Raw genomic sequence first — 20,878 nt, forward strand, 5'->3', positions numbered from 1 at the left:
ACTTTGTACGTACCAAAATTCTGAGCAAAAAAAAAAAAAAAAAAATTCAGTTTAAGCTCTGACAGATATTTGATTTAAAATATTCTAGCCTATGATCAAGAAATACCTCTTGTATCATAAAAGCAAAACCTTAAAAAGAAAAAAAAGCCAGAAGAGGTCTCTCCTCCTCAGACCAGTTCAGTCCCACGGGTTCTCCCCTCAAGCTAATGTGCACCTCCCTCTCCCTCCCTCCTTCCGCCCAGCCACCTGAAAAATCCTGAACTGCCAAAGTATTTCTAAACAATAGATGTTTTAAACTAACCACTTGTTAATGTACCAGAGAAGCAAAACCCATGTTAAACAGACAATCAGAAACCAGCTTTGACTTCTCAGAATATAAATTAAAAAAAAAAATTAAGGGAGAGGCAGGAGGAAGAAAGGGGCATACAGGGATCTCCTACTGGCATTCACACTGCCTCCCAAATAGATATGACATGAAAGACCAAATTCCATCACCAAAGCACAGCTATGAAAAAAAAACTCAATTCAAATTAATTCAACTGTAGAGAGCTGATGTCTATGAAAAAATTAATTAAAAGGATGTGTGTCTATGTCCGTGCTGGTGGAAATGAAAGTAGCCGGCTGGAGCTGAGCTTTGCTTCCAAAAGCACCACACAGTTTCTGGAGTTACCAGCAGAAAAGTCTTCTCTTCCAACAATGGTTTCCATGGCAATGCAGTCAGTCTAGAAAGGAGGGGGGGGAAAAAGTCAGTGACATTTTAAATGCAAGTTGTATTGGAAAAAAATGTTTTCTAGTGAGGAGAATACATGGAGCTTATCCATTGCAGAAGTGACAGCCGCTGAATGCAGAACACGGGTCCCTCACAGAGGGAGGGGGCACTACCAGATGATACCACGCTCAGAAATCCTGAGCCGTCGGAAGAACTATGAAGTCTGAAGCAAGCACCAAAGAGCCGCCGCAACCGCAGAGCTGACACGTGTACGCTGGACAGGAGCTCGGACTGTAGCCAGCACCGTACTGCTAGCCCATGCGCTGTGGGAGGGACCAAAGCTTACAGCTACCCATCACCTATTTCACTATCAGTATTTCATTTAACGAGATCTCGATCCTCTCAAGGCGACGGGTGACGCGCATCGCAGAGGCTATTACTTAGCACGCAGCACAGGATGAATGTAGAGCAGTTCTGTTCACCCAGGTGTAATTAAGGTTGTGGCGAACACTCCCATTCACAGCAGGTACAGAACTGCAATATAAACACTCCCTGCAACTCCAGCTCCAAACAAGGAGTGGCAAGTCATGACAGCCGCGTGCCCTGTCCTCAACTTTTCAGGAAAAACCTTAATTTAGTTATGATAAGAAACACCTCAGAGTATAGTTTTCCCTTCTTCAAGTAAGTCTCACTAAAAGGCAACACACAGTACAAAAGCCCATAGCTATGGCAGACAGAGAGCTTTTCTGCCGTCAGCCAAAACCAGTGGCTTCAAACTGACTGGAAAAAGCAAAATACAAAGTGCTCGGTAAAATGAGGGGAAAAAAATGTAATCTTATTTACAGGAAGATACAGTCGGGTGACAAGGCAGAAATGGAAATCGGAGAGAGGATGACCTCAAAGCAGAATGCCAGCTCTGCAATTAACCGTGCACATGCCAAGGTGAGTGTGACTCAAAAGGTTCCTGACACGGAAAAATCTAATGAAGGGGATGCAAACACTTTCTGCAGCAGTGTGAACACAAACTGAGCAACGTACGAAAAGTCACTTTTCAGGTCACCACAAAACCCCTTCCACTCCCAACAGAGCCAGTGTGAACACTAATTTTCAGTCTGGAGGGGTACCATCAGCCAAATCACTGGGTTATACTGTCTCCCAGTCCTGACAGACTGTCCTCTTCCAACATGTCTGTCCTCTCACCAAGACTGAGGGCACTGTCCTCCGCCAGTCAGGTGGCTTTGGTCACCTTCTCTTCAAGGTTTGAGGTACGTGTCTGCGGGATCTGTTTCCTGGCATTACAGGGAACGAGGAAACAGCAGGTTGCTCTCATTGAGAAACAACAGCTAGCATAGGAGGTTTAGCCTTCAGAAAACATCAAATACAGGAATGTAGTCTACTTTTTCCCCTCGAAGCCACGCAGTACAAGCGCTCTCATTGCTCTGGGAGAGCTCGCTGCCATTGAGAAGAACCGCAATACAGGGAATACTTCACTACGAAGCATGGCAATGGCAGCATGGCCCACTGGAACGAAAGAAGGGCTTTCAGAGCATAATCCTGCCCATGCTCTTCTGTGGGGTCACAAGGAAATCAGTTAAATCTCATTGCTAAAGAAAGCATAGGGCTTCACTGCCTCTACCACAGGAACATGCTGAAGAAAATGTGACCATCTAAAGAACAAGCAAGCATTATGTATAATAATGCAAACCTGTATGTTTACTTACATAACCAATCATAAAGTATGCACACACAAACTCCACCCTAAGTAAAAGAAGTTCTGATTTCCGTCCAGCTAAAAATACTGTCCCTTCAAAAGAAAAAGAGAGGAAAAAAGAAAAGAAAAAAAGAACAAAGCTCAGATGAGCTGCGCTGAGCAGCCCTGCCCCTACCACCGCTGCTGGGACAGCCCCAGCTCTCGGCAAAGGCTGCCCACTGCTCGACAGACAGAGAAGCAAAGACCGTGGCAGGGCTGGAAGCGGTGCAGAAGTACAGGGGGCCTTCGACTTCAGAGAAACTCCCTTTTATCCCTACACAACCCACACCAAGGTCTGGGTTGCTGAGTTTCATTTTTCAAATACGTAGTGATTTTAAAAATACAGTAACTTGGTTTTCCACAATTCAAGGAAGAGACAGCCAAAATACACCCGCAACTCAAGAATCTCCATTTGTATTATTTCACAGGCATCATAAGACCACTACGAAAAGCTATTGCTTGTTACACAGAGAGCGTGATGTGGTTACTGATGGCTTTGTTTTCACAAAAGCCAAGTGAAGCTATCATTTTTGAAATAGTTTTCCTCTTCAGAAAAATATTATTTTGTTGTAGGACTAAAGGATGAAAATATGCACCACAGCTGGCAATGAATCACACCTCAACGATGCATGCAAGTCAAACATTAAAACAGTTAAAGCTTCTATATTAAACTTATATGCAGTAAAAATTAATACGTACTAGCATCCCCCCACCCCTTCCTTGCTGTGGACCTATAAGCTTACATAAAAGGAACTTCAAAAACTGTCTCTGCTTTTGTCAGGACATTTTTCCTCCACGCCTAACACACAAGGCACACCTGAAAGCCGTTTGACAAGTTATTCTAATCTCTCCAAGCATATCCCCAAAACATTTTGAAGAGCAAAGGCCCAGTTGTTGAATCAATCCCATGTGGCAGAACTCAGTATTTATACTTAAAGCTTTTTGAAAACTTTCATAAACTGACACCAAATTACATTTAAGATACTTGAAGGGGAAGGGCTCAAGAGCAAAAAAAAAAAAAACAACCCTGCTTAACTCCGAAGTTTGATTCTCTGAACAAGCCTGGCATAACTCAGAAGGCAGCATGATAACCAATTCTAAAGCAAGCTCACCAGGTAACTCTGATGAGAGCCCAGACTAACACAGATTAATTCCTAAGAAACCAGAAAAAAGTATCCTCAACTAAGCTTCACTACAGCTTATAAACTCCCTGCACGTCCTGGCTCAGAGTTTTACACCAGCGTAAAAGCAAGCTCGGGACCTCCCTGCAGCATCCCACCCCTTCCCGAAACTCTGTGCTTGTCCCCCCTTCTCCCCATGATTATAAACTATACTTCAGCATGTTTCCTCTTCATTTTTAAGCTAAAATAGAATTGTGGGAACTGTAAATAAACATGAGGGAATTTCACATAAACATTACCTACAAGCTGATAACAGTCTCATATAGCCTTGAGTCTTTCAGACACGGAGTTACTGGTTGTCACCACTTCTCTAATCCCCTTGTTAAAGCTGAAAATGTCAATATCGCAGTTGGAGCAGTACAGCTGGCTGATGCCCTGAGTCATCAGCTCTTTTTTGGGATAAAAGCATCAAGCATATTTATATATATATAGATACAGATATAAATTGATATATATATATGTGTGTGTGTGTGTGTGAACACATCTATCGGTATCAGATAGAAAAGGCAAAAAGAATCTCATGAAACTTGACCATGTAAAAAAAAAAATCCCCTCTGAAATCTAAGACGCAACGGAGGTCTTGCAAGCTCCCTCCCGCAGAGTGTCTGCAGCCACCACCATTCATGAGGGTGGCACTCAGGAGCCCGTTCCCCACCACAGCAGGACCACAGCCAGAAAGGCCCACAGGCCACCCGCCGCCAACCTCCAGGCATCAAAGAAATCCCACGTCACGACCAGTGGAGTCTGCGTCCAGGGGTGAGCGGGGTCTCCAGCAGAGCCAGGGACAGTTTCTGCAGTCGCAGTCACAAGCCCCGACACCGATTTCTGAACCATGAAGTTGTAGGAGCTCCAGCTGATGTAGCTTCCCCCACCACATCCTCCCAGGAAGATCTGCGCTGAACCACCCGCCTGACTGCGTCTCGCATTTTAGTGCTACAGCTGCCTGCAGGGAGCCAGCAGGAACCTCGGTCTCAACAAAGCACCAGTTCTGTCGATACAGAGGCACCTGTACCCAGCTGTGTGAAAGCACTGCACGTGCACATACGCCACAAGCAAAGTTATTAGTCAAAGAGGTGTAAAATGGGTTTAATGTAAGTGAAAACAAGGCCGATGTCTGTTGTGCTACTGATACCCGGAGCTAATTTGCAGATTTCCACCTCTGTGGTTCCTTGCCAGAAGGATCCTTAGGAAGTGACATGGGTTTATTTAGCGAGGTTGCAGGAGTGCTCGTGCATTAAGCTCCGTGGTGGCTCTTCTCTCCCGCACCTGATCTTCTTCTGTCTTTTGACTAGCCAGTAGGTGAAGGTAAACTAATGGAGGACATGAACTGCTCAAAGAAAACAACACAGCTTCTGTGAAACTGGATGGTCTTATTTCAGTCTTCATAATGCAAGATTCATCAGCCAACAAATTTCTATGTCAATAGTACAAATACGAGAACTGCTGATCAACAATAAAAACCAGATTACAGATACCATATAAATGTATTTGACTCAACACTGATTGAACAGTAAAGGAAGTTGTCAGAAAAATGGATGAAACAACTCTTCTAAAAGGAAAACAAATTATGAGATGTGAACTAGCTGGGAAGAGAGGAACAACGCTTACAGAGCAGCCCATCAGTGCCTTGGGGTTCTCAAAACATAAATGCCACCGAATAAAACTCAGTGGCCAGATCAGACATGACAAGTTTGAAGACAACTTTCACTTGCAGTGTAAACACGCTGCTGTTCCTGGATTGTCACGAGCTCTTCCAAGAAAATCTGCTCAGTCTACAAAAAAAAAAAAAAAAAACAAAACACCACAAACCTGACAACTGAGCATTACAACAAAACAAGCAGCAAAAACCTGAACTCAGAAAACTCTCTGCACTTTTGAAGCAGCCTAGAAATACACTATTCTAAGCAGTTTTCAGAGCACCCTACACTGGGCTTTTCTGTTTAGTCAAACTTCAGCTCCGTTAACAGATTCTACACAAAAGCTTCAGCCTTTATTCAAAATTCTACTGCTTCAGAATATGGAGAACAATACAAATTCAACTTCCTATGAACGTTTAATGTGGAAAACGAGTCCAGAAAGCATCCAAACATTTTCACAGATCACCTCTCAAAATATATAAGCAAAGCTTAGAAAATGAAAACAATGTCCTCTTCATTACACAATTCTATTTAAATTCATCAGTTTAAGATGGGACTACACACAGCTGTCCAAATCTTTCTGAGGAACAAACAGAGGAAAAGGATCACAAAGGCAGAAGAGAAACTAAGAGGGCAAATATTTAAAATAGGATGGCAGTATGCCATTGCTCAAAAATATTTTATTTTAAATTATGGAACACACTGAGAAAGTGCTTTGCAAGTTTTCTATGCAAAAATAATCTGTAGTTTTATAAAAATTAGGGGCAAAGGATTAGATTAGTCTTAATTCCTTAGATTGCAAACTCAGCATGTTCCATTTGAAAAATGTATCAGACGAGAATATATCCAATTTACACTTCATTTCCTGCATCTGAATTATTAAGGTCATACAAGTCAGGCCACTTTGAAACAAACCAAGAGGTTTTAAGAACATAGCAGACATATCCTAATTCTGTCAAAGAAATCCATCCTAAGTAATATCTGTTTTTACAGGAAAGGCTTTTACTGACATAATTCTCCAACTGATTCCTAAAAGGATAAAAGCTTTGCTTACAGAAGATATTAATTTAAGATAATTAAATGATTAAAATCTCCATGTCAAAGACTAAGACAGCTTAATGCTTTCTGGAGAACACTACTGAAGTTCTCCATTTCCTGAACTTCAGGTTCGGGGGAAATCGGAATTAATCTGACTTAGGCAGATCAAAAGCAGCAGAACAGCCCTAGACTTTCTTGCGCACATGGCCACACAATATTCCTGTTGTTCAGGAAAGCCCCAAATCCCAGCACAACCTCAGGACACCACGTGCGCGTCCAAAGGCATTTTGTTCACGCCACCAGGACAGGGCAGGAGGACTGCAATGTATTACATTTCAAGCCCTCCATATGGCATGCAGGTCGGGGAGAGGCAGGTAATTTGCCCAAATTCTTCACAAATCAGTGAGAAATCTTTTTGCCCCAAATCTTACCAAATACATAGCTACTATCCTATGTCATTGTCCTATTTCTTCGAGTTCTTATTTTAATGGCATAGCTTTAGACCTTGCTAGAGGCAAGCGGCGTTACTTGAGAAAAGCAGAATTCCTTCTTAATTTGCCCACGCAGACACCAAGTCTACAAATACAAATCAGAAAAACTGACACATTTACTGTGGCCATTGCACAGGCAGTTACTGTACCTGGGTAACCCAAACAAGGCCCTGACACAGAAAGACATCCTTATTTGGGAAATGTGTTAAATTACGTGCTTACCATTAAGCACATATTTCAAGTACTTTCTTCATTCAACAACAAACTAACGATGCTGGAATTGAGCTAATGAATGTATTTTGTACCTACAATTTTACTGACTTTCCACAAGCAAAAAAAAGCAAAATTTGTTTTAAAAAACCTGTTACATGACCCACTTTTCACTGGATAAACTATTTAAACACAGCGACTGGTAACAACACATCCCAGTAAATTAGATTCCTCCTCAAGCTGAATTTCTAAAATTTAGAAGACAAAGTTACTCTTACAAATAATCTTTATCCACAATTGTTCATTCAAAATGTGGTTCCACTATTATTAGTGCTTAGCAGTTTCATGAGCTAAAAAACCTCTCCCATGCTTTAAGATAATTTTTATTCACTTTGCAGAAATGCCTTATCGTTTGCAACAGTGGCTTCTTTTTCTGTTCTAATAAACAGTAGTGTTGTTTCTAGGAAGGCCTTACGCACACTCCCTAATCTCATCTCTTTTACAGATACTATTCCTAGAACTAGGAAACTTGCATGCAGTTTTGGCAAGGCCCTAACACCAATTCAAATTGCACCGGACAGCTTGACAAGAAGTTGTTGGGGTTTTTGGGGGGTTTGGTTTTTTGGTTGGTTGTTTTGTTGTTTGTTTGTTTGTTAAACTAATCTTCTATTACAATATAGCGAGACAATACTAAAAATTAACTTCTCTTCCACTTAAAAACACATAGAAGTTCAAAATTTTGGATTTTCATGTTGCAGAAGAATGAAAAAAAGTTCTGCTTTTTCAAAAGCACTCTCACGGCAAGTGTGTAAGATACTACGACTGACCTCCTAAACTGCAGAAAACATAATTTTTGGCTAAAATTTACCAATCTTGTTTGTGCAGCTTCTGACAATACCACCTGCTACAGTTCACTCTGCTCTCGTGACAAAGGTTAGGAGCCCTGAAGTGCCAATAGGGAGGAATATATTTCCTGCCTGTGCTCTTGCCGCAAACAGGACGTTAAGAACTGTTAGGAAACGAATAGGAAAGAAAACAGCCACGTCAAATACCAGCGCTGAACAGCATGCACAGCTCTGGTTCCCTCATTCAAAAAGGACTTGGAATAACTGGAAGAGTTTTAGAATAGTGCAGAAAAACTCATGAAAGGTGTGATACAGCTTCCCGGTGAGGAACAGCCAGGTAACAAGGACCCTTCAGCCTGCAGAGAAGTATTAGGACCTATCAGGAAATTAAAAAAAAAAAACAAACCCATTATACTGCAGGTCCCTGCTGTGTGCGGTACAGGAAGCCGCTGACAGCACACTGGCTAAGTGTATGGCAGAGGAGGATAGAGCATCTACACAATTCTAAGTGGCATGGAGGGAAAAGATAGGGTTCGTTATCTCCTCCAATACACCAACTAGGGGCTGCCAAACAAAGCCGGTATGGAGCAGGGTCCAAAATAGACAGCGAGAGGTCTGCACGCAGCGTGCACTGACCCTGACCGCAAGCTGCTGTGGGTACAAGGAGTTTACACAGGATCAAAGAGAGACTAGAAAAGTACTTGGATTAAAGATCCATAAAGGATTATAAAACAGACAAACTACATCAGGCTCAGGAAGTCCCCCAAGCTGAAAAAAAGGGAAAAAAAAAAATCAGAGGCTGGGTGTATGTTTGTGGGGAAGTATTATATATGCCTGCCCTGCTCTTCCTCTGCTGGGTGGTGTCTGCTTGCAGGCACAGGTCTTCAGTTTCAGTGAGCAAAACTATTCCTATGAACACAACTAAGAGAAAGGACAGTGTCACTCATGACTAATGAAACGGCTCCCCACCCTTCAAATCACCTTTCCTGGTATTTCCTTTCTACAGAAAGTTTCACCTGTTCCAATTCATCCCTTTGCTCTTCCCAACCACTTTAGCCACCGATGTTTGAAAGCATTCAGCACTACCTTCTTCTTTCACCTCGCCTGTCAAAGGCAAAAAGTTACTACATGGCCACATACCCGAACAGTTACACCCTCCTTAGCCATACCTTTTGCCCACGTGTGCCAGTACCAAAAAAAAAAAAAAAAAAAAAAAAAATCTTTGCTATCAGCCACACAGAGCAGTGGCACGCATCAATTTTTTACATTTTCTAATTATCACATCATTGAGTCTGCATTAACATTAGGATACCCAGAACCCTGGCTTATGCAGGGGAGGAAGAAAGGTTCAGATTGCATGGCATGTGTGAAGCAAGATCTTCTCAAATCACAGCACCTGCACAGGAGCCAGGGACAGGGCCTTCAGCTTCCAGGAGCTCACAAAGGACAGAGTTAAACTGTCTACACACAGGCAACTTCTAATCAACCGTGTGCAACCCTTGTTTAGTGTTTACCTTGTGGAATATGTCAACATTAATATTTCAATCACTTATACCCTCAACAGTGAATCAAGCCTCACTGCTGCCACCATTTCCAGACTCACCCACAACCACTACAGTGTCCATTCAACCTGATCTACCGACACAGAAATAAAATAGCTTTCTCCTGTCAAAGCTATCGTTTTGCTCTCCAGCTTCCGCAGGCTACTCTCAAGCAGCTGAAAGCACCGCAGCAGCGATGAGCGCGTGCCATCCAGACCTCCCAGTTTAGAGTTAGACTCCAAATGCTCTGACACACTGGTTACAAATCCTAAAGGTGAATATATCTCCCAAGCCACCCTGCTGCCTCCTCCCCAACGCCAGAAGGTTGCCTGAAACCCAGAGATGCCACCTAAAAAGCCCCTGCAAAAACAAGACGGAACCAGTAGTAATGCCAAGGCAGCTCCATCACCCTAGCTGCTTCTGGAGCAAAGTCTCACAAAGAACAGAGGACGCAGGTCCATGCGACGTTAACTGCCTAGGGATGCTGCACAGGGTGATCCTGTGCTCCGGTACACATTCCTGCACCCCTGCTTGCACCAAATCTATCAGTCACATGGCTGCAGGAAAACTAACTTACAGAGAGGAGAAAGGAAAAAAGGGGAAAAAAAATCATCACATTCCACATCTAAAAGGGAGAAGTAAACATTGGGACATGCTCCTAACTCGGAGATACATGTTGGCCCACATTCCTCTTACCAAGATTAATATCCTGGCCAGTGTTCTGACATTTACCTCATCCTTTTCAAGTCATTTAAACCATTACAGCCACTGTATTTATAGCTCGCTACCTTCCATCGCTCCCTGCCGTTTGCATACCCTTCCAAGTGCCTCTACCAGCTTACTCTCTCGCAACCGCTCTCAGGCAGCCTTTTATCTCTCTGCAAGGCTGACTCTTATCTTTGTTCTGCCAATGGTAGCAGCCTTGATTTTTATCTTACTCTCCACCCCAGCACATTAAGTTTCATCCATCTCTTTAGTTTCATCTTTCAAATTGTAAGCTCCTTAGGCCGGGGACCAACACATTTACATTTGCGGCATGGTACAGGGGACCTCCATCCTGCCTACCCGTTCAGGTTCTACAACGAGCAGAGATCGCGTCTGGAGCTACAAGCTTTCATTAACAGACTCACTGTTGTAATATTGTCTGAATGACCTCAAGACCAAATCTTTTCATTTTTTCAACTAATTTTTAACTGATTTCCTGTTCACCACAATCTGCAATTTAAAAACAAACGAACAAAAAACCCACCCACCCCACCCCAAAAAACCAGCACAGAATTAAATACAGATGGCAAATACCTTCCAAAGTCTCTCACATAACAAAAAGCAAATATTCTGAAAGTTTGAACTCAACGGCGGATGTTACTACTGAAAACTCAAACAGCTTACAAATTTGTTTAGCAGACTAACTTAAAATACAAAAATATTCCATATAGCAAACAGTATCTTTTTGGCCCCCCAACCCATATTGGTTTAGACTCAAGAAGCTTAATTGGTTTAGACTTACAGAACTTAAAGCATGTTCCTTCACCTGCACTGATAGAAGTTTTACCTGCATCCAGCTTGTTCTGAAGAATGCCCGCAGCCAACCTGCAGTCAGGCTCCGGTTACTTAGACCAGGAAACCAAAGGTGCCCAGACCCGAGGAGAAGCCTTTTTGTACCATTTGCTGGTTTGTCTTGGCCATTTCAGCAAAATTGTCGATAAGGTGCCACAAAAGTTGCAGAAACACCAATGCCTGTCAATAGCTTAAACAGGGTTTTCATACAAATAAGGTATCACATGGCTCACATTAATAGTTTTTCTTGGTCTGGTATGCAATAAGTTCTCATTTATCTAATGATGCATCTGCTTTGCTGTCACTAAGAACTCTCCAAACTCCTGGCAGCTAAAGAGACCTGTGTGAAAAGAAGCATTAGTTCCCAAAAAATAATTCAGGCTCAGGCTATCCAGCATCCAAAAAAGTTATACTGCGAATTCAGCTCTTCAGCAAGAGCCGTAAACAATAAAGCAAGCTGGCTTGGCATGAGTATGGGAACAGAACGGCACTATTCCCTGTGGAAGGAGGATATCATTCATTAGTGCCCCAATAAATTTAGAAGCAAATTTTACCAGGTTTCTTGCACACTTTCTGGTATTATTTCCCAAGATTTTCAGAAAAAGAAAAAAAAAACATTTTTATATCCTCAGTCATTCCACAAAATCCTGTTCTACTGAAAGGGAAACCTTTCTCCAGGTAGGTAGTGTATTTATAAGCCTTTCATGCCCTAGCAAAAAAGAAACACTATTCTTACTATTTTACGCCCTAAATAATAATTCAATTTTATATTTATAAAGTCCATAAGGTACATGTGCTATACAGTGAACACAAGCACTAGTCACCTTTTAGTCGTAATTTAAAAGTGAGTCACATTAAATTGTATCATCACCTTGGAATTATAGCCAAATCTTAACTACATTAATTTCAACATAAGCCATCTCTTTCAAAAACCCTTTCTTCTCGGAAGATTAAAAAAGATTAGACCTTACACTTAACTCACAAATCACTGGCACACAACACACATGTATACACACACACAAGCAGTCCAAATTGTTAGCATCCAACCATATAGCTAAATTAACAGAAAAATAATGTTTTGCAATAAGCAACCTTTGCCCCTTAAGATACAGTTCATGACTTAACCAGGACAGAAAATTCTTGCTAACAGTCTACTACACTGCTGCTCTTGGGGTAATGCTACACCTGAAGCAAAATCTCCACAAATCCAAACACTTATATGTTCAAGATCATTTAGATAAGATACTCAGCAACACTTCTGAAATGCCTTTGATGAGTCAGGCTAATTTACCTTTGTCTTCCCACTGCCCTCAAGTATGTCACAAATCCCTGTTGATCAAGGTTCTCAACTAAATCGGAACCGTCCCTAAGCTGAGTGACCTTTACAGAGATGCAGGGCTTGATTAAAACTAGAACATACTTTTTCCTTTTCCCCTAGTCATTGCTTTAACCTGCAAGACAACAGTGCAACTTGATCATTGGATTGTTGTTAACATGCAAAAGCTAAACGTGAAAAAAAGTCAAACAGCAAATTTGCAGGGTGGGCCACAGGACAGCTCTCCAGCCAAGTCATTACGTACCATTTAAGGGTGAGTCATAAGATAATGCTACATTTTTAGGACAAAACAGCAGTAATAATACATCCCCAGGCTCCAGAAAGCTTGACTCTCTCTCACCTGCCTTTCAGTTTTATCACTCCATTTTCCTTTGGGTTGAAGAATGCCACATTTAATCACATCAGTACTTAAAATAAAATTGTAGAGTTTGTTTCCTGCTTCGGATCAGAAAAACAAACTTGTTTGCGCAATCAACATACTGGACACCATTCAGCATGTTTTTGGGAGCACCACAGATCCACAAACAGAGCATGCAAACACACACCAAGGTACAACACACTACTATAAGCTCTTTTTAGAACCATCCAAAACCTCAAGGTATGAACCCTCCCCCCAGCAATCAATATGAAGAAAACTTATTAAAGATCCTTTCATAAAAAAAGAGCATATGCAGAGAAAAAAACAAACCCAAACTCTACCTACTGCTAACATGCCACTGGACATACAAAAAACCCTTAAGAAATACCTAGTGACAAAGCACCCCAGTAATGCTGGGCTGGAATACAGCCGCTGGGAGGACTGAGCAAGCGCTCCTGCGCTCCCACCTGCCACCCCACGCCACGGGGGAACAAGGGGCCCTCAGACATTAGGGGAGCGGAGGAAAATGTGAAGTTTTAGAGGGAAAATTAAAAGGGTAATAATGCACTTAAGATTTCACCGAAAGACACAAAAAAAAAAAAAAAAAAAAAAGGCAGTTTGAATCGGTACGGGATTACTCCCCGCACCCTGCACCGGGGCTTTAACCTACAAGGCAGCTACAAGCAGAAAGTTTTAGACTTCCAAAAAAGATACAGATGACCATCAGCTGCAACTATGGATTTAGAATCTGGAAAGCTGATTTCCAAAAGTATTTCACCACCGACTACAAGTAAATGTTCTCTCTCAATGGCAGAAGAACATTCTTGTCTCAGATTTTCTCACCCTAGCACAAGTAAAACCCAACTGATTCTTGGTCAAATATGTCATAATTAGCTCACTCCCACGCTGCACGGCAAAAAATCTGTTCTGCCTTCAGCAGCTTATATGCTACTTGAGAAAGTTACCCTGGGTATTTTTAAGCATAGCGATAAGTCACTCAAGACTGTTAAAGTGGCATCTGTTACAGAAAGATTAAAATGGTTTGGGGGTTTTGGTGTTTGTTTGTTTGTTTTAAAGAATTATTATCCCGGCATTACTTGAAAGATGTAGGATTCATAGCAGCGTTCGGATGTGCTTCAGTAGGATTCGTCAAGTTATCTTTAAATGTATCTGTGCTTTAAGTATCCTGCCGATACAAAAGAGCCTCAGTTTGAAGCAAACTTTTAAAAACCTCTAGTCTGAAACCCAAAAGGGGCAGTTATTTGCCTGGTATCCCGTAAACTGTAATTTACTATATTAGTAATAGCTAAAACTTCCATCTTCTGAATTTCTAAAAGTGTATATTGTTCATTATATGCTTCCAAGATTTTTGCATTTGAAGTATGCAAGTTACCATAAAGGATCTGGACAATTTGGAACACAAGTTCTGCTTTACAGCTGTACTTGTTTTCCTTCCTCCCAGCTCCCCACAGTGTACACAACGCTCTCGCCCAGTCTAGCACAGGAGGAGATTAAAAAGGTGAGGAACATTTAAATTATAATCCTGCACTTTAGAGAAGTTCTGAAATAGTATCTTAGCATAGTGTTAGAATATCAGGTAGAGATAAGATTAAAGAGTGGGTGTAAAATAGGTGGGTTGATATTAAGCTGAATATTACTTTTGCTCTGACAGTCTGTTTTGGTTTTGGAGTCCAGGGTATCTTTGCAGGTTTAATATTTCTAATTAAGTCTGAAGAAACTTGTATTATACAGGACCCATTATGCAGTTTATTACCGCCCCATTCTCATTATCCTCCTCAGTTTCTACAAGGTCCAATAACAAGGTATATATTAGCTAAGCCCTGTTTGAAGTAGCTTTAGTGTTCTGTACTCCTAGCACAAAATTTCATGACTCAGATTCATGTAATCAAAACTGCAAACCGCTTGCTTCAATATTGTGTAACAATTTCATGATGAAACTGTTTTGCTAATGACCTCCTCAAACTTCAAGCATTAGAAATCAGAACCTTACATTCTTTTTATCATCATCATTAAAACCTGAGCTCCATTTTGCCTAAACCTAAAATAAAAGTTTAAAAACTAGTCAGGCCTATTTACCATTTCAAGTTAGTGCCCTCCCCCTCCTCCATCCGTGTCATGAATGGAGAAGGAAAAAAAAAAAGTTTGATTCACATCAGTGAACCTGAACCAGAAGTAGTTTGGGAATTACAATGAGGGGGCAGCGATGCATTGGAAATCACTCTACCACCCTCAGCAGTTAGGGGAGTGCAGCTGAGTCACAGAACACAATATTCCATTTAAGCAAACAAAAACAAAACAAAAAAGCAAACAATCCAAAGTTGGGAACTGTTTTCCTTCCAGTAAAACTGCAGTTTGGGGAGAAGAAATAAAGTTCTCCACCTGATAGAACTTCATAAATACGGGATAGCTCCTTTCTAGGAAGTAAAGGGTAAACGCATCTGCTAAATATGTTCCTTAAGAATGGATTTAACCACAGAGCATTTTTCAGGCAAAGAGACCGAAAGAGTGGGATGCAGGAGGAAAGAAGAGACAGCACTCAGTTCTGCGGAAAGTCTCCAAAAGTATTAAAAATATCAATTACACATAGGCACACTACACCTCTTCAGGATATAAGAGGTTTAAGAGTGAAGTTTTATTTTCACTATTCAAAATGGAATGTGAAAGTGTTTTTCTGGATTACAGAAAAACTTTTTAAATATTAAAATAAAAGCTTTCTTGCAATAGAAACTGATAAGCTGTTTAAAGAATACAGACTTCTAAAATTATGCTTGCTATAGATTTAGTATGTGAATGAAAACTGGTATCTTTATAATCAAGAATTTTAAGTCATTACTAAGAAACAGATATAAACCATCAATTTACAACACTGTATTCACGTCTGGCAAGCTACTTTTAGCCTGGACTATTCTGAAATCTGTTCACCCCTCCGTGAGCCACCTACAAGTGAACAATGTCCACCGCCACCTGCCCTCCTATATATACCAGAAATATTTTATGCTATCTTTACAGAAAACTGTTCGGCCTTGTTCTGGAGCAGTGTTTTATAATTTTGTTTTTCTTTTTAGGACTAGAAAGAAACCACCAACCTAAGCTCTTACTATTCTCATGCTTAATTTCCTGCCAATGCCCATGTTTTTATGCACAGAGTTTCTTTTAGTGCATGCTTCATTTCCAGAAAACTTCAATTCACGGCAAAAACCAGCAGCTGTAAATCTCTTGCCCCTCCGTGACTTGTAACAGGCAAGGGACGAACCCCAAGCACAGGGCTGTAGCTATTTTGCTGTAGCAATAGTAAGCAAAATGTTTAACATAACGTGTTTAGAAATTGTATTTATCTCTTGAAAAATATTTTTAAATGTAGCAGTTACAGTACAGCTGAAAGGAAATCATCTCTCTTCCTTTTTTGTAAGAAGTTTTACTTTATAACATGGATTTAGTCATATGAGGGGAATAAGATCAAGTACGAATTCTGCTGTCTTTGGGGGTGCTTTTTTCAAAAAAAAAAACCAAACACCCACAAAACCAAACACAAATCAGCTATGGCCATCAGTGTGCCTTTGACTTAGCAGACAAATCTTTGAAGTGCTGAAAGACTAACTTTGGAAAAAAGCATTTCTTGGACTGGCAACTTTCAACGTCTTCTAAATTTGATTCCAACCAACAAAACAAAGCAGAGGAAAAAAACCACTGAGGCAAACCACACATTTCTGAGCAGCCCCAAGCAGTGCTGCCAGACTTCGAATGGCATGCGAGCTGAGTCAGGCTTATACCTTCCACTATTAAAGGCTACACAATTTTAAGCTCCTGCAATACCTTCTGCTTTCAGACACTTACTTTTAAAGTGAAACGATAAAAAAGCCCCTATTATTTCAGTGTTTAAGATTGTAATTAAAAATACAAAAGCCAGCAGTAGCCTGCCCCTTTACTGCTTTCTCTGTTGACAGAGAAGTAGACAAATATCAATGTCCAACAGTGATTAAATATTTCCTCTTAGTACTCATCAATTATTGACTACACATACATTTGCAAATGGAGGAAAACATCATTTCCAACACATACGGTTTTCTATCCGGGTAGGGGAATTACTGTAAGGAGTTCAGTGGGTCACTAACACCAAAATAAGGATTATACTTCCAAAGTTACAGTGCAATGCAGCGCTTGCACAAACACTGCTTGTTTAGTCAGTGGACATGCATAATACCACTAACAGCTAATTACTACTTTTTGCTCCCACCGTGAGAGCAAAGAGCTTAACATATGAATAGGAGCGCCCCTCCTCTTTCCCATATTCTTCCTCCGCACCCCCAACACCCTTATTTTTTATGCACACCTCTAACTGCATTACCTTAAGTTTGGTCAGACCACTGATCACTTGAAAGCTAGCAGCCTTCTCTCCGAAGTTTCAGACCTGGAAGACACGGCTCAGAGCCTGCTCTTCCTCCATCACAGGCATTCCTCACCTGCTACGCCAAAGACAGATCCCTTACACAGCAGGGGAAGGGTTACGGCTCAGCTCAGCTCAGCCCTTGGACCCTACTAAGTGGTGAAATGTAGAGAGCATGGGCTGCAGGAGCCCCCCACCACCCTGGTCAGCCACCATGAGATGGCTTCTCCGGAGGATACAAGGATACTTTGGAGACCAGAGCTCAGAAGGAGCACACCAGACCTTCAAGGGAAAAAACTGAGTTCTGCTTACGTAAGATTCAACTAAATAAATGCGGGCAGGTTTGCACATAAAAAACCCTATGACATGCACTTCACCTACACTTACTGAAAGAAACGGATCTAAGCCCCAAATGTTGACGTCTAAACCCAATTTAGCAATTTTCAGCTTTCCCTATCCACGACACAGATTACAAAACATCAAGTTCATGAAAAAAAAAAAGTGAAGAGTCATCTAGTTGTAAGAAGGGAAGAAGAGGAAAAGAGAAGTGAAGGAAAAAAGAGCTATATTACCTCAGGACAAGAATTCACAACACAATTAATGTTTATACTAGCAAAATTCTTTTATAAAAAACCGAGGCAGATGCCAGTTTGATAACACCTCTAACTGCCTAGAAGAGTCACATAAATCCTTAGGCCAAGGACCTTGTCCCCTTTCATCTTTGTTCAGTGGTTAGGATGCTGCGCTACGAGGCGACTGATTGTACTAGAATAATACAGAAAATTATAAAAAACATTTACCCCACCCTGAAGACCACATTTCAGTATTAAGTAGAGAACCTAATTCCTACAGTTAAGCGAGCATGAAAGGGAAGTGCTTTTAAAGTTACAAACCTTTTCTCGCAGCGTTACACTTCAGACCATCGGATCTGCTGAAATCTATGCTTACGTAAGCTCCACTGTCCAAACCTGAAGTACCATTTTGGAGATGGCAAGTTGGCGCTGTAGTACTTGCCTCACAGCTTATAGGGTCATCGCGTAAATTCAGAGCGATGTAGTTTAAGCCATTCTGAAATCCAGTTGAGGTATCCCTGGACATTTTGCTTTCCTGACCATCAGAAATGTTTTCATCTGGTTTTAACCAAACATTGTCAAATGAGGCAGAGCTGTGTCTTTTGCTACTATCAGTAAAGAAAGAGGAGGAGGTCGTCACAGTCCCAGCAGAAGAGAATGTTTCAGAACTGTGTCTCCTCCTGCCTTGAGGATCGGCTCGAATCACTTTCGGTCCCATAGGAGGTTCAGAGCTAGGAACAGAGAAGCTACTGCTACCAGCATATCGATCAACAATGCAGAGTCTATTAACTATGGAAGAAGGGCTATCAATCTTTACACTGTCGTCCGATTCGGCGGCAAATGGCCGAGGTGGTGTTGCTGCCATGTTGAATGTCATCTCCGTGTAGTCATCAGTCCTGTTACTTGCTGTGCTAACACAAGCAGTACCAAATGAAAGCCTAGCGTAGTCAGGATTTGGTTGGTTTCTAGGAATACTGGAACTTGCATAAATTGAAATATCTGTTAGAGAGTTGGACAGTTCCTTCGCTACTTTCGGTGACTGTACATCCAAGTCAACACTCATATAATCAGAAAGAGGGGACTGTCTGTGGTCACTACTTGAGCCTAGAGATGATGGCGATCCTTCTGCAGATAAGGAATACGGTGTATTACTCGCCTTTTCATTAAAATCAATATTTATGTATTCACCGGGACTCGCTGGCTCAGGTGGAACTGTACGATCATACATTCTTGGGATAGTATTGCTCCCTCTTGTACCTAGCGGGAGTCTTGTGGGCCTAGCAGCCCTGTTCTGCACAAGTCCTTCATCTGAACCTTTCACCACTGGCGATTTAGAGATGCCGTTAGCCAGAGCCTCGCTGCTGACTCCTTTTACATTTTCTGGTCCACCATACAAGAGTTTTCCAGGTGAAGACATTGGAACATATTCACTGTGGTCACCGTTTTGTCCTGATAATGCCTTAAAGCTTCGGGGCAAAGAAAAATACGAACTGAAACCTTTGGAAACAGAAGCGGTGTGAATATAATTTGAATCACTGGGATGCTTTGGAGCTGAATTACCAGGTGACATATCCATATACTCATTGTTTATCATCTTCTCATTACTTCCTTTAGAAATAAATCCAGTTAAAGGACTGCGTACAGGTGAAGAGCTAGCCTTTGGAAACATCATCATATATCCTCTGGAGTCTACCTGAGACGGTGACCATGAATTGTTAATCTGTTTTGGAACAGACATACCTTTAGGAGTCATTGGCAAATAATCGCTGTTGCTGGATAGAGAAGATGCAACTCCTGGCATCATTGGCATGTACCCATCATCCCTGGCTTTACTCCTACTTTGGTTACATACAGAATCAAGGTTAGCATCATTGTAATCCAATTCATGGTTATCTTTCAATTTTGGTGTTTCAGAGTAAAGTAATCGTCCATGATTTCCTGCAGAATCTTCATCTAACGAAGCTGTAGTTTGTGTTGTCTTCTGCTGCACTGCTACAGAAGTTGGTTTTGTTAGAGAGTAAGTTCTTTTCCTGAAACACTTTTCAGCCTCCATATAATCATCTCTTGAGCTATCATCTGCCTGTTGCTTACTCATGGACATGTACTCACTCAGACAGTTCTCCTCTCTGATAGGCGGTGTGTTTCCCAGGGAATCCGGTGTATTACTCCTCACCCGAAAGTATCTGAAATCTCCAGGGCTGGAGCCATATTCATCAGAAGAGATAAATCCCCCATCGCTTGGGGAACCACAAACGGATGAGCTAGAAGGCCTGGTCAACATGTCCGAAGCAGAGCCATGGCCACTACTGGAAGAAACACTGATGGGACTCGTAGTGGAGGGAAAATGAGAAACGGGGAGCGAAGCAGACCTGGTGTGATAAGATGAGCTGAAAGCGGCTCTCACGTACCTTCCGCTCCCTTCTTGCCGGCCCAAATTCATCCTTGCAGTATTTAGGTGGATCAGACTCCCAGTCACTGACCTAAAAGGTCTCGTCATGGTTCCTTCTCCTTCACTGGATGTTCTGAAGCGATAGGAGTTGCTGCTTTTGGTGGTAGGAGGAGTCCCTCCGGCAACACTCTCAGTTCTAGGTCTTCTCTGCAAGCCCGTCTGGCTGGGGGGCAGGTTGCCCAAGTGCCTCCTAGTGGTGATGAAGGAGATAGGATTGGTACCACTGCCACCACCAGAGGACTGGCTCTTGCTTCGGGGCCTGAACTCTGCAAAGGCCTTTAGAGCTTTCATGGTGTCCAGAAAAGTCTCGTGCATGTTCTGGGCAACCACCGAATCATCTACTTGCATCCAGAGTTCTCCAGGTCCAATGGAGGCAGATCTGCCCACTTCGATGAAGAAAAAGTTCTCCGAGTGTCCGCAGCGGCGAATGTTCATGAGCTGCAAGTGGACGGAGGGCACCTCCGAGTTCAGCTTGACCAGGTGGATGGCCTTGCTGGAGAGGCACAACCTATACACTCCAGTAAGGTTTTTTGTTTGTCCCAACCCTTTGGGCTTAACGTTGACTTGCCACACCTCCTTGAAGACGGTGCCAGGCCTCAGGGCAGCCCCGTAGTGCTCGTCATCCTCGTCCACCTGCTGATCAGCATGGTCCTCCTGCTCCAGGAAGCCCCTCTTGCTCTGGCTCATGAGCTCGCTGATCGCCTGGTACCAGGCCTCCTGCTCGGCCTCGTTCTCGGCCAGCATGGCGAAGTACTCGTCCTTGGTGTACAAGGCGATGATGTGCTTGTGCTTGGCGTCC

The 20,878-nt window shown here is 42.1% G+C and overlaps 1 protein-coding gene across 1 annotated transcript; it reads right to left on the reverse strand.

Moving 5' to 3' along the window:
- Positions 1-222: 222 nt before the first annotated feature.
- On the reverse strand, positions 223-20,871 carry LOC104081894 (insulin receptor substrate 2-B-like). Its single transcript, XM_009584802.1, has 2 exons — positions 17,952-20,871; positions 223-722 (listed from the first exon to the last, which is right to left on the reverse strand). The coding sequence occupies exons 1-2, from the start codon at positions 20,821-20,823 to the stop codon at positions 718-720; spliced, it is 2,877 nt and encodes a 958-aa protein (XP_009583097.1). The 5' UTR covers positions 20,824-20,871; the 3' UTR covers positions 223-717.
- Positions 20,872-20,878: the final 7 nt, after the last annotated feature.

The sequence above is a fragment of the Fulmarus glacialis genome, unplaced genomic scaffold (assembly GCF_000690835.1).
Source record: "Fulmarus glacialis isolate BGI_N327 unplaced genomic scaffold, ASM69083v1 scaffold35429, whole genome shotgun sequence".
Taxonomy (NCBI): Eukaryota; Metazoa; Chordata; class Aves; order Procellariiformes; family Procellariidae; genus Fulmarus; species Fulmarus glacialis.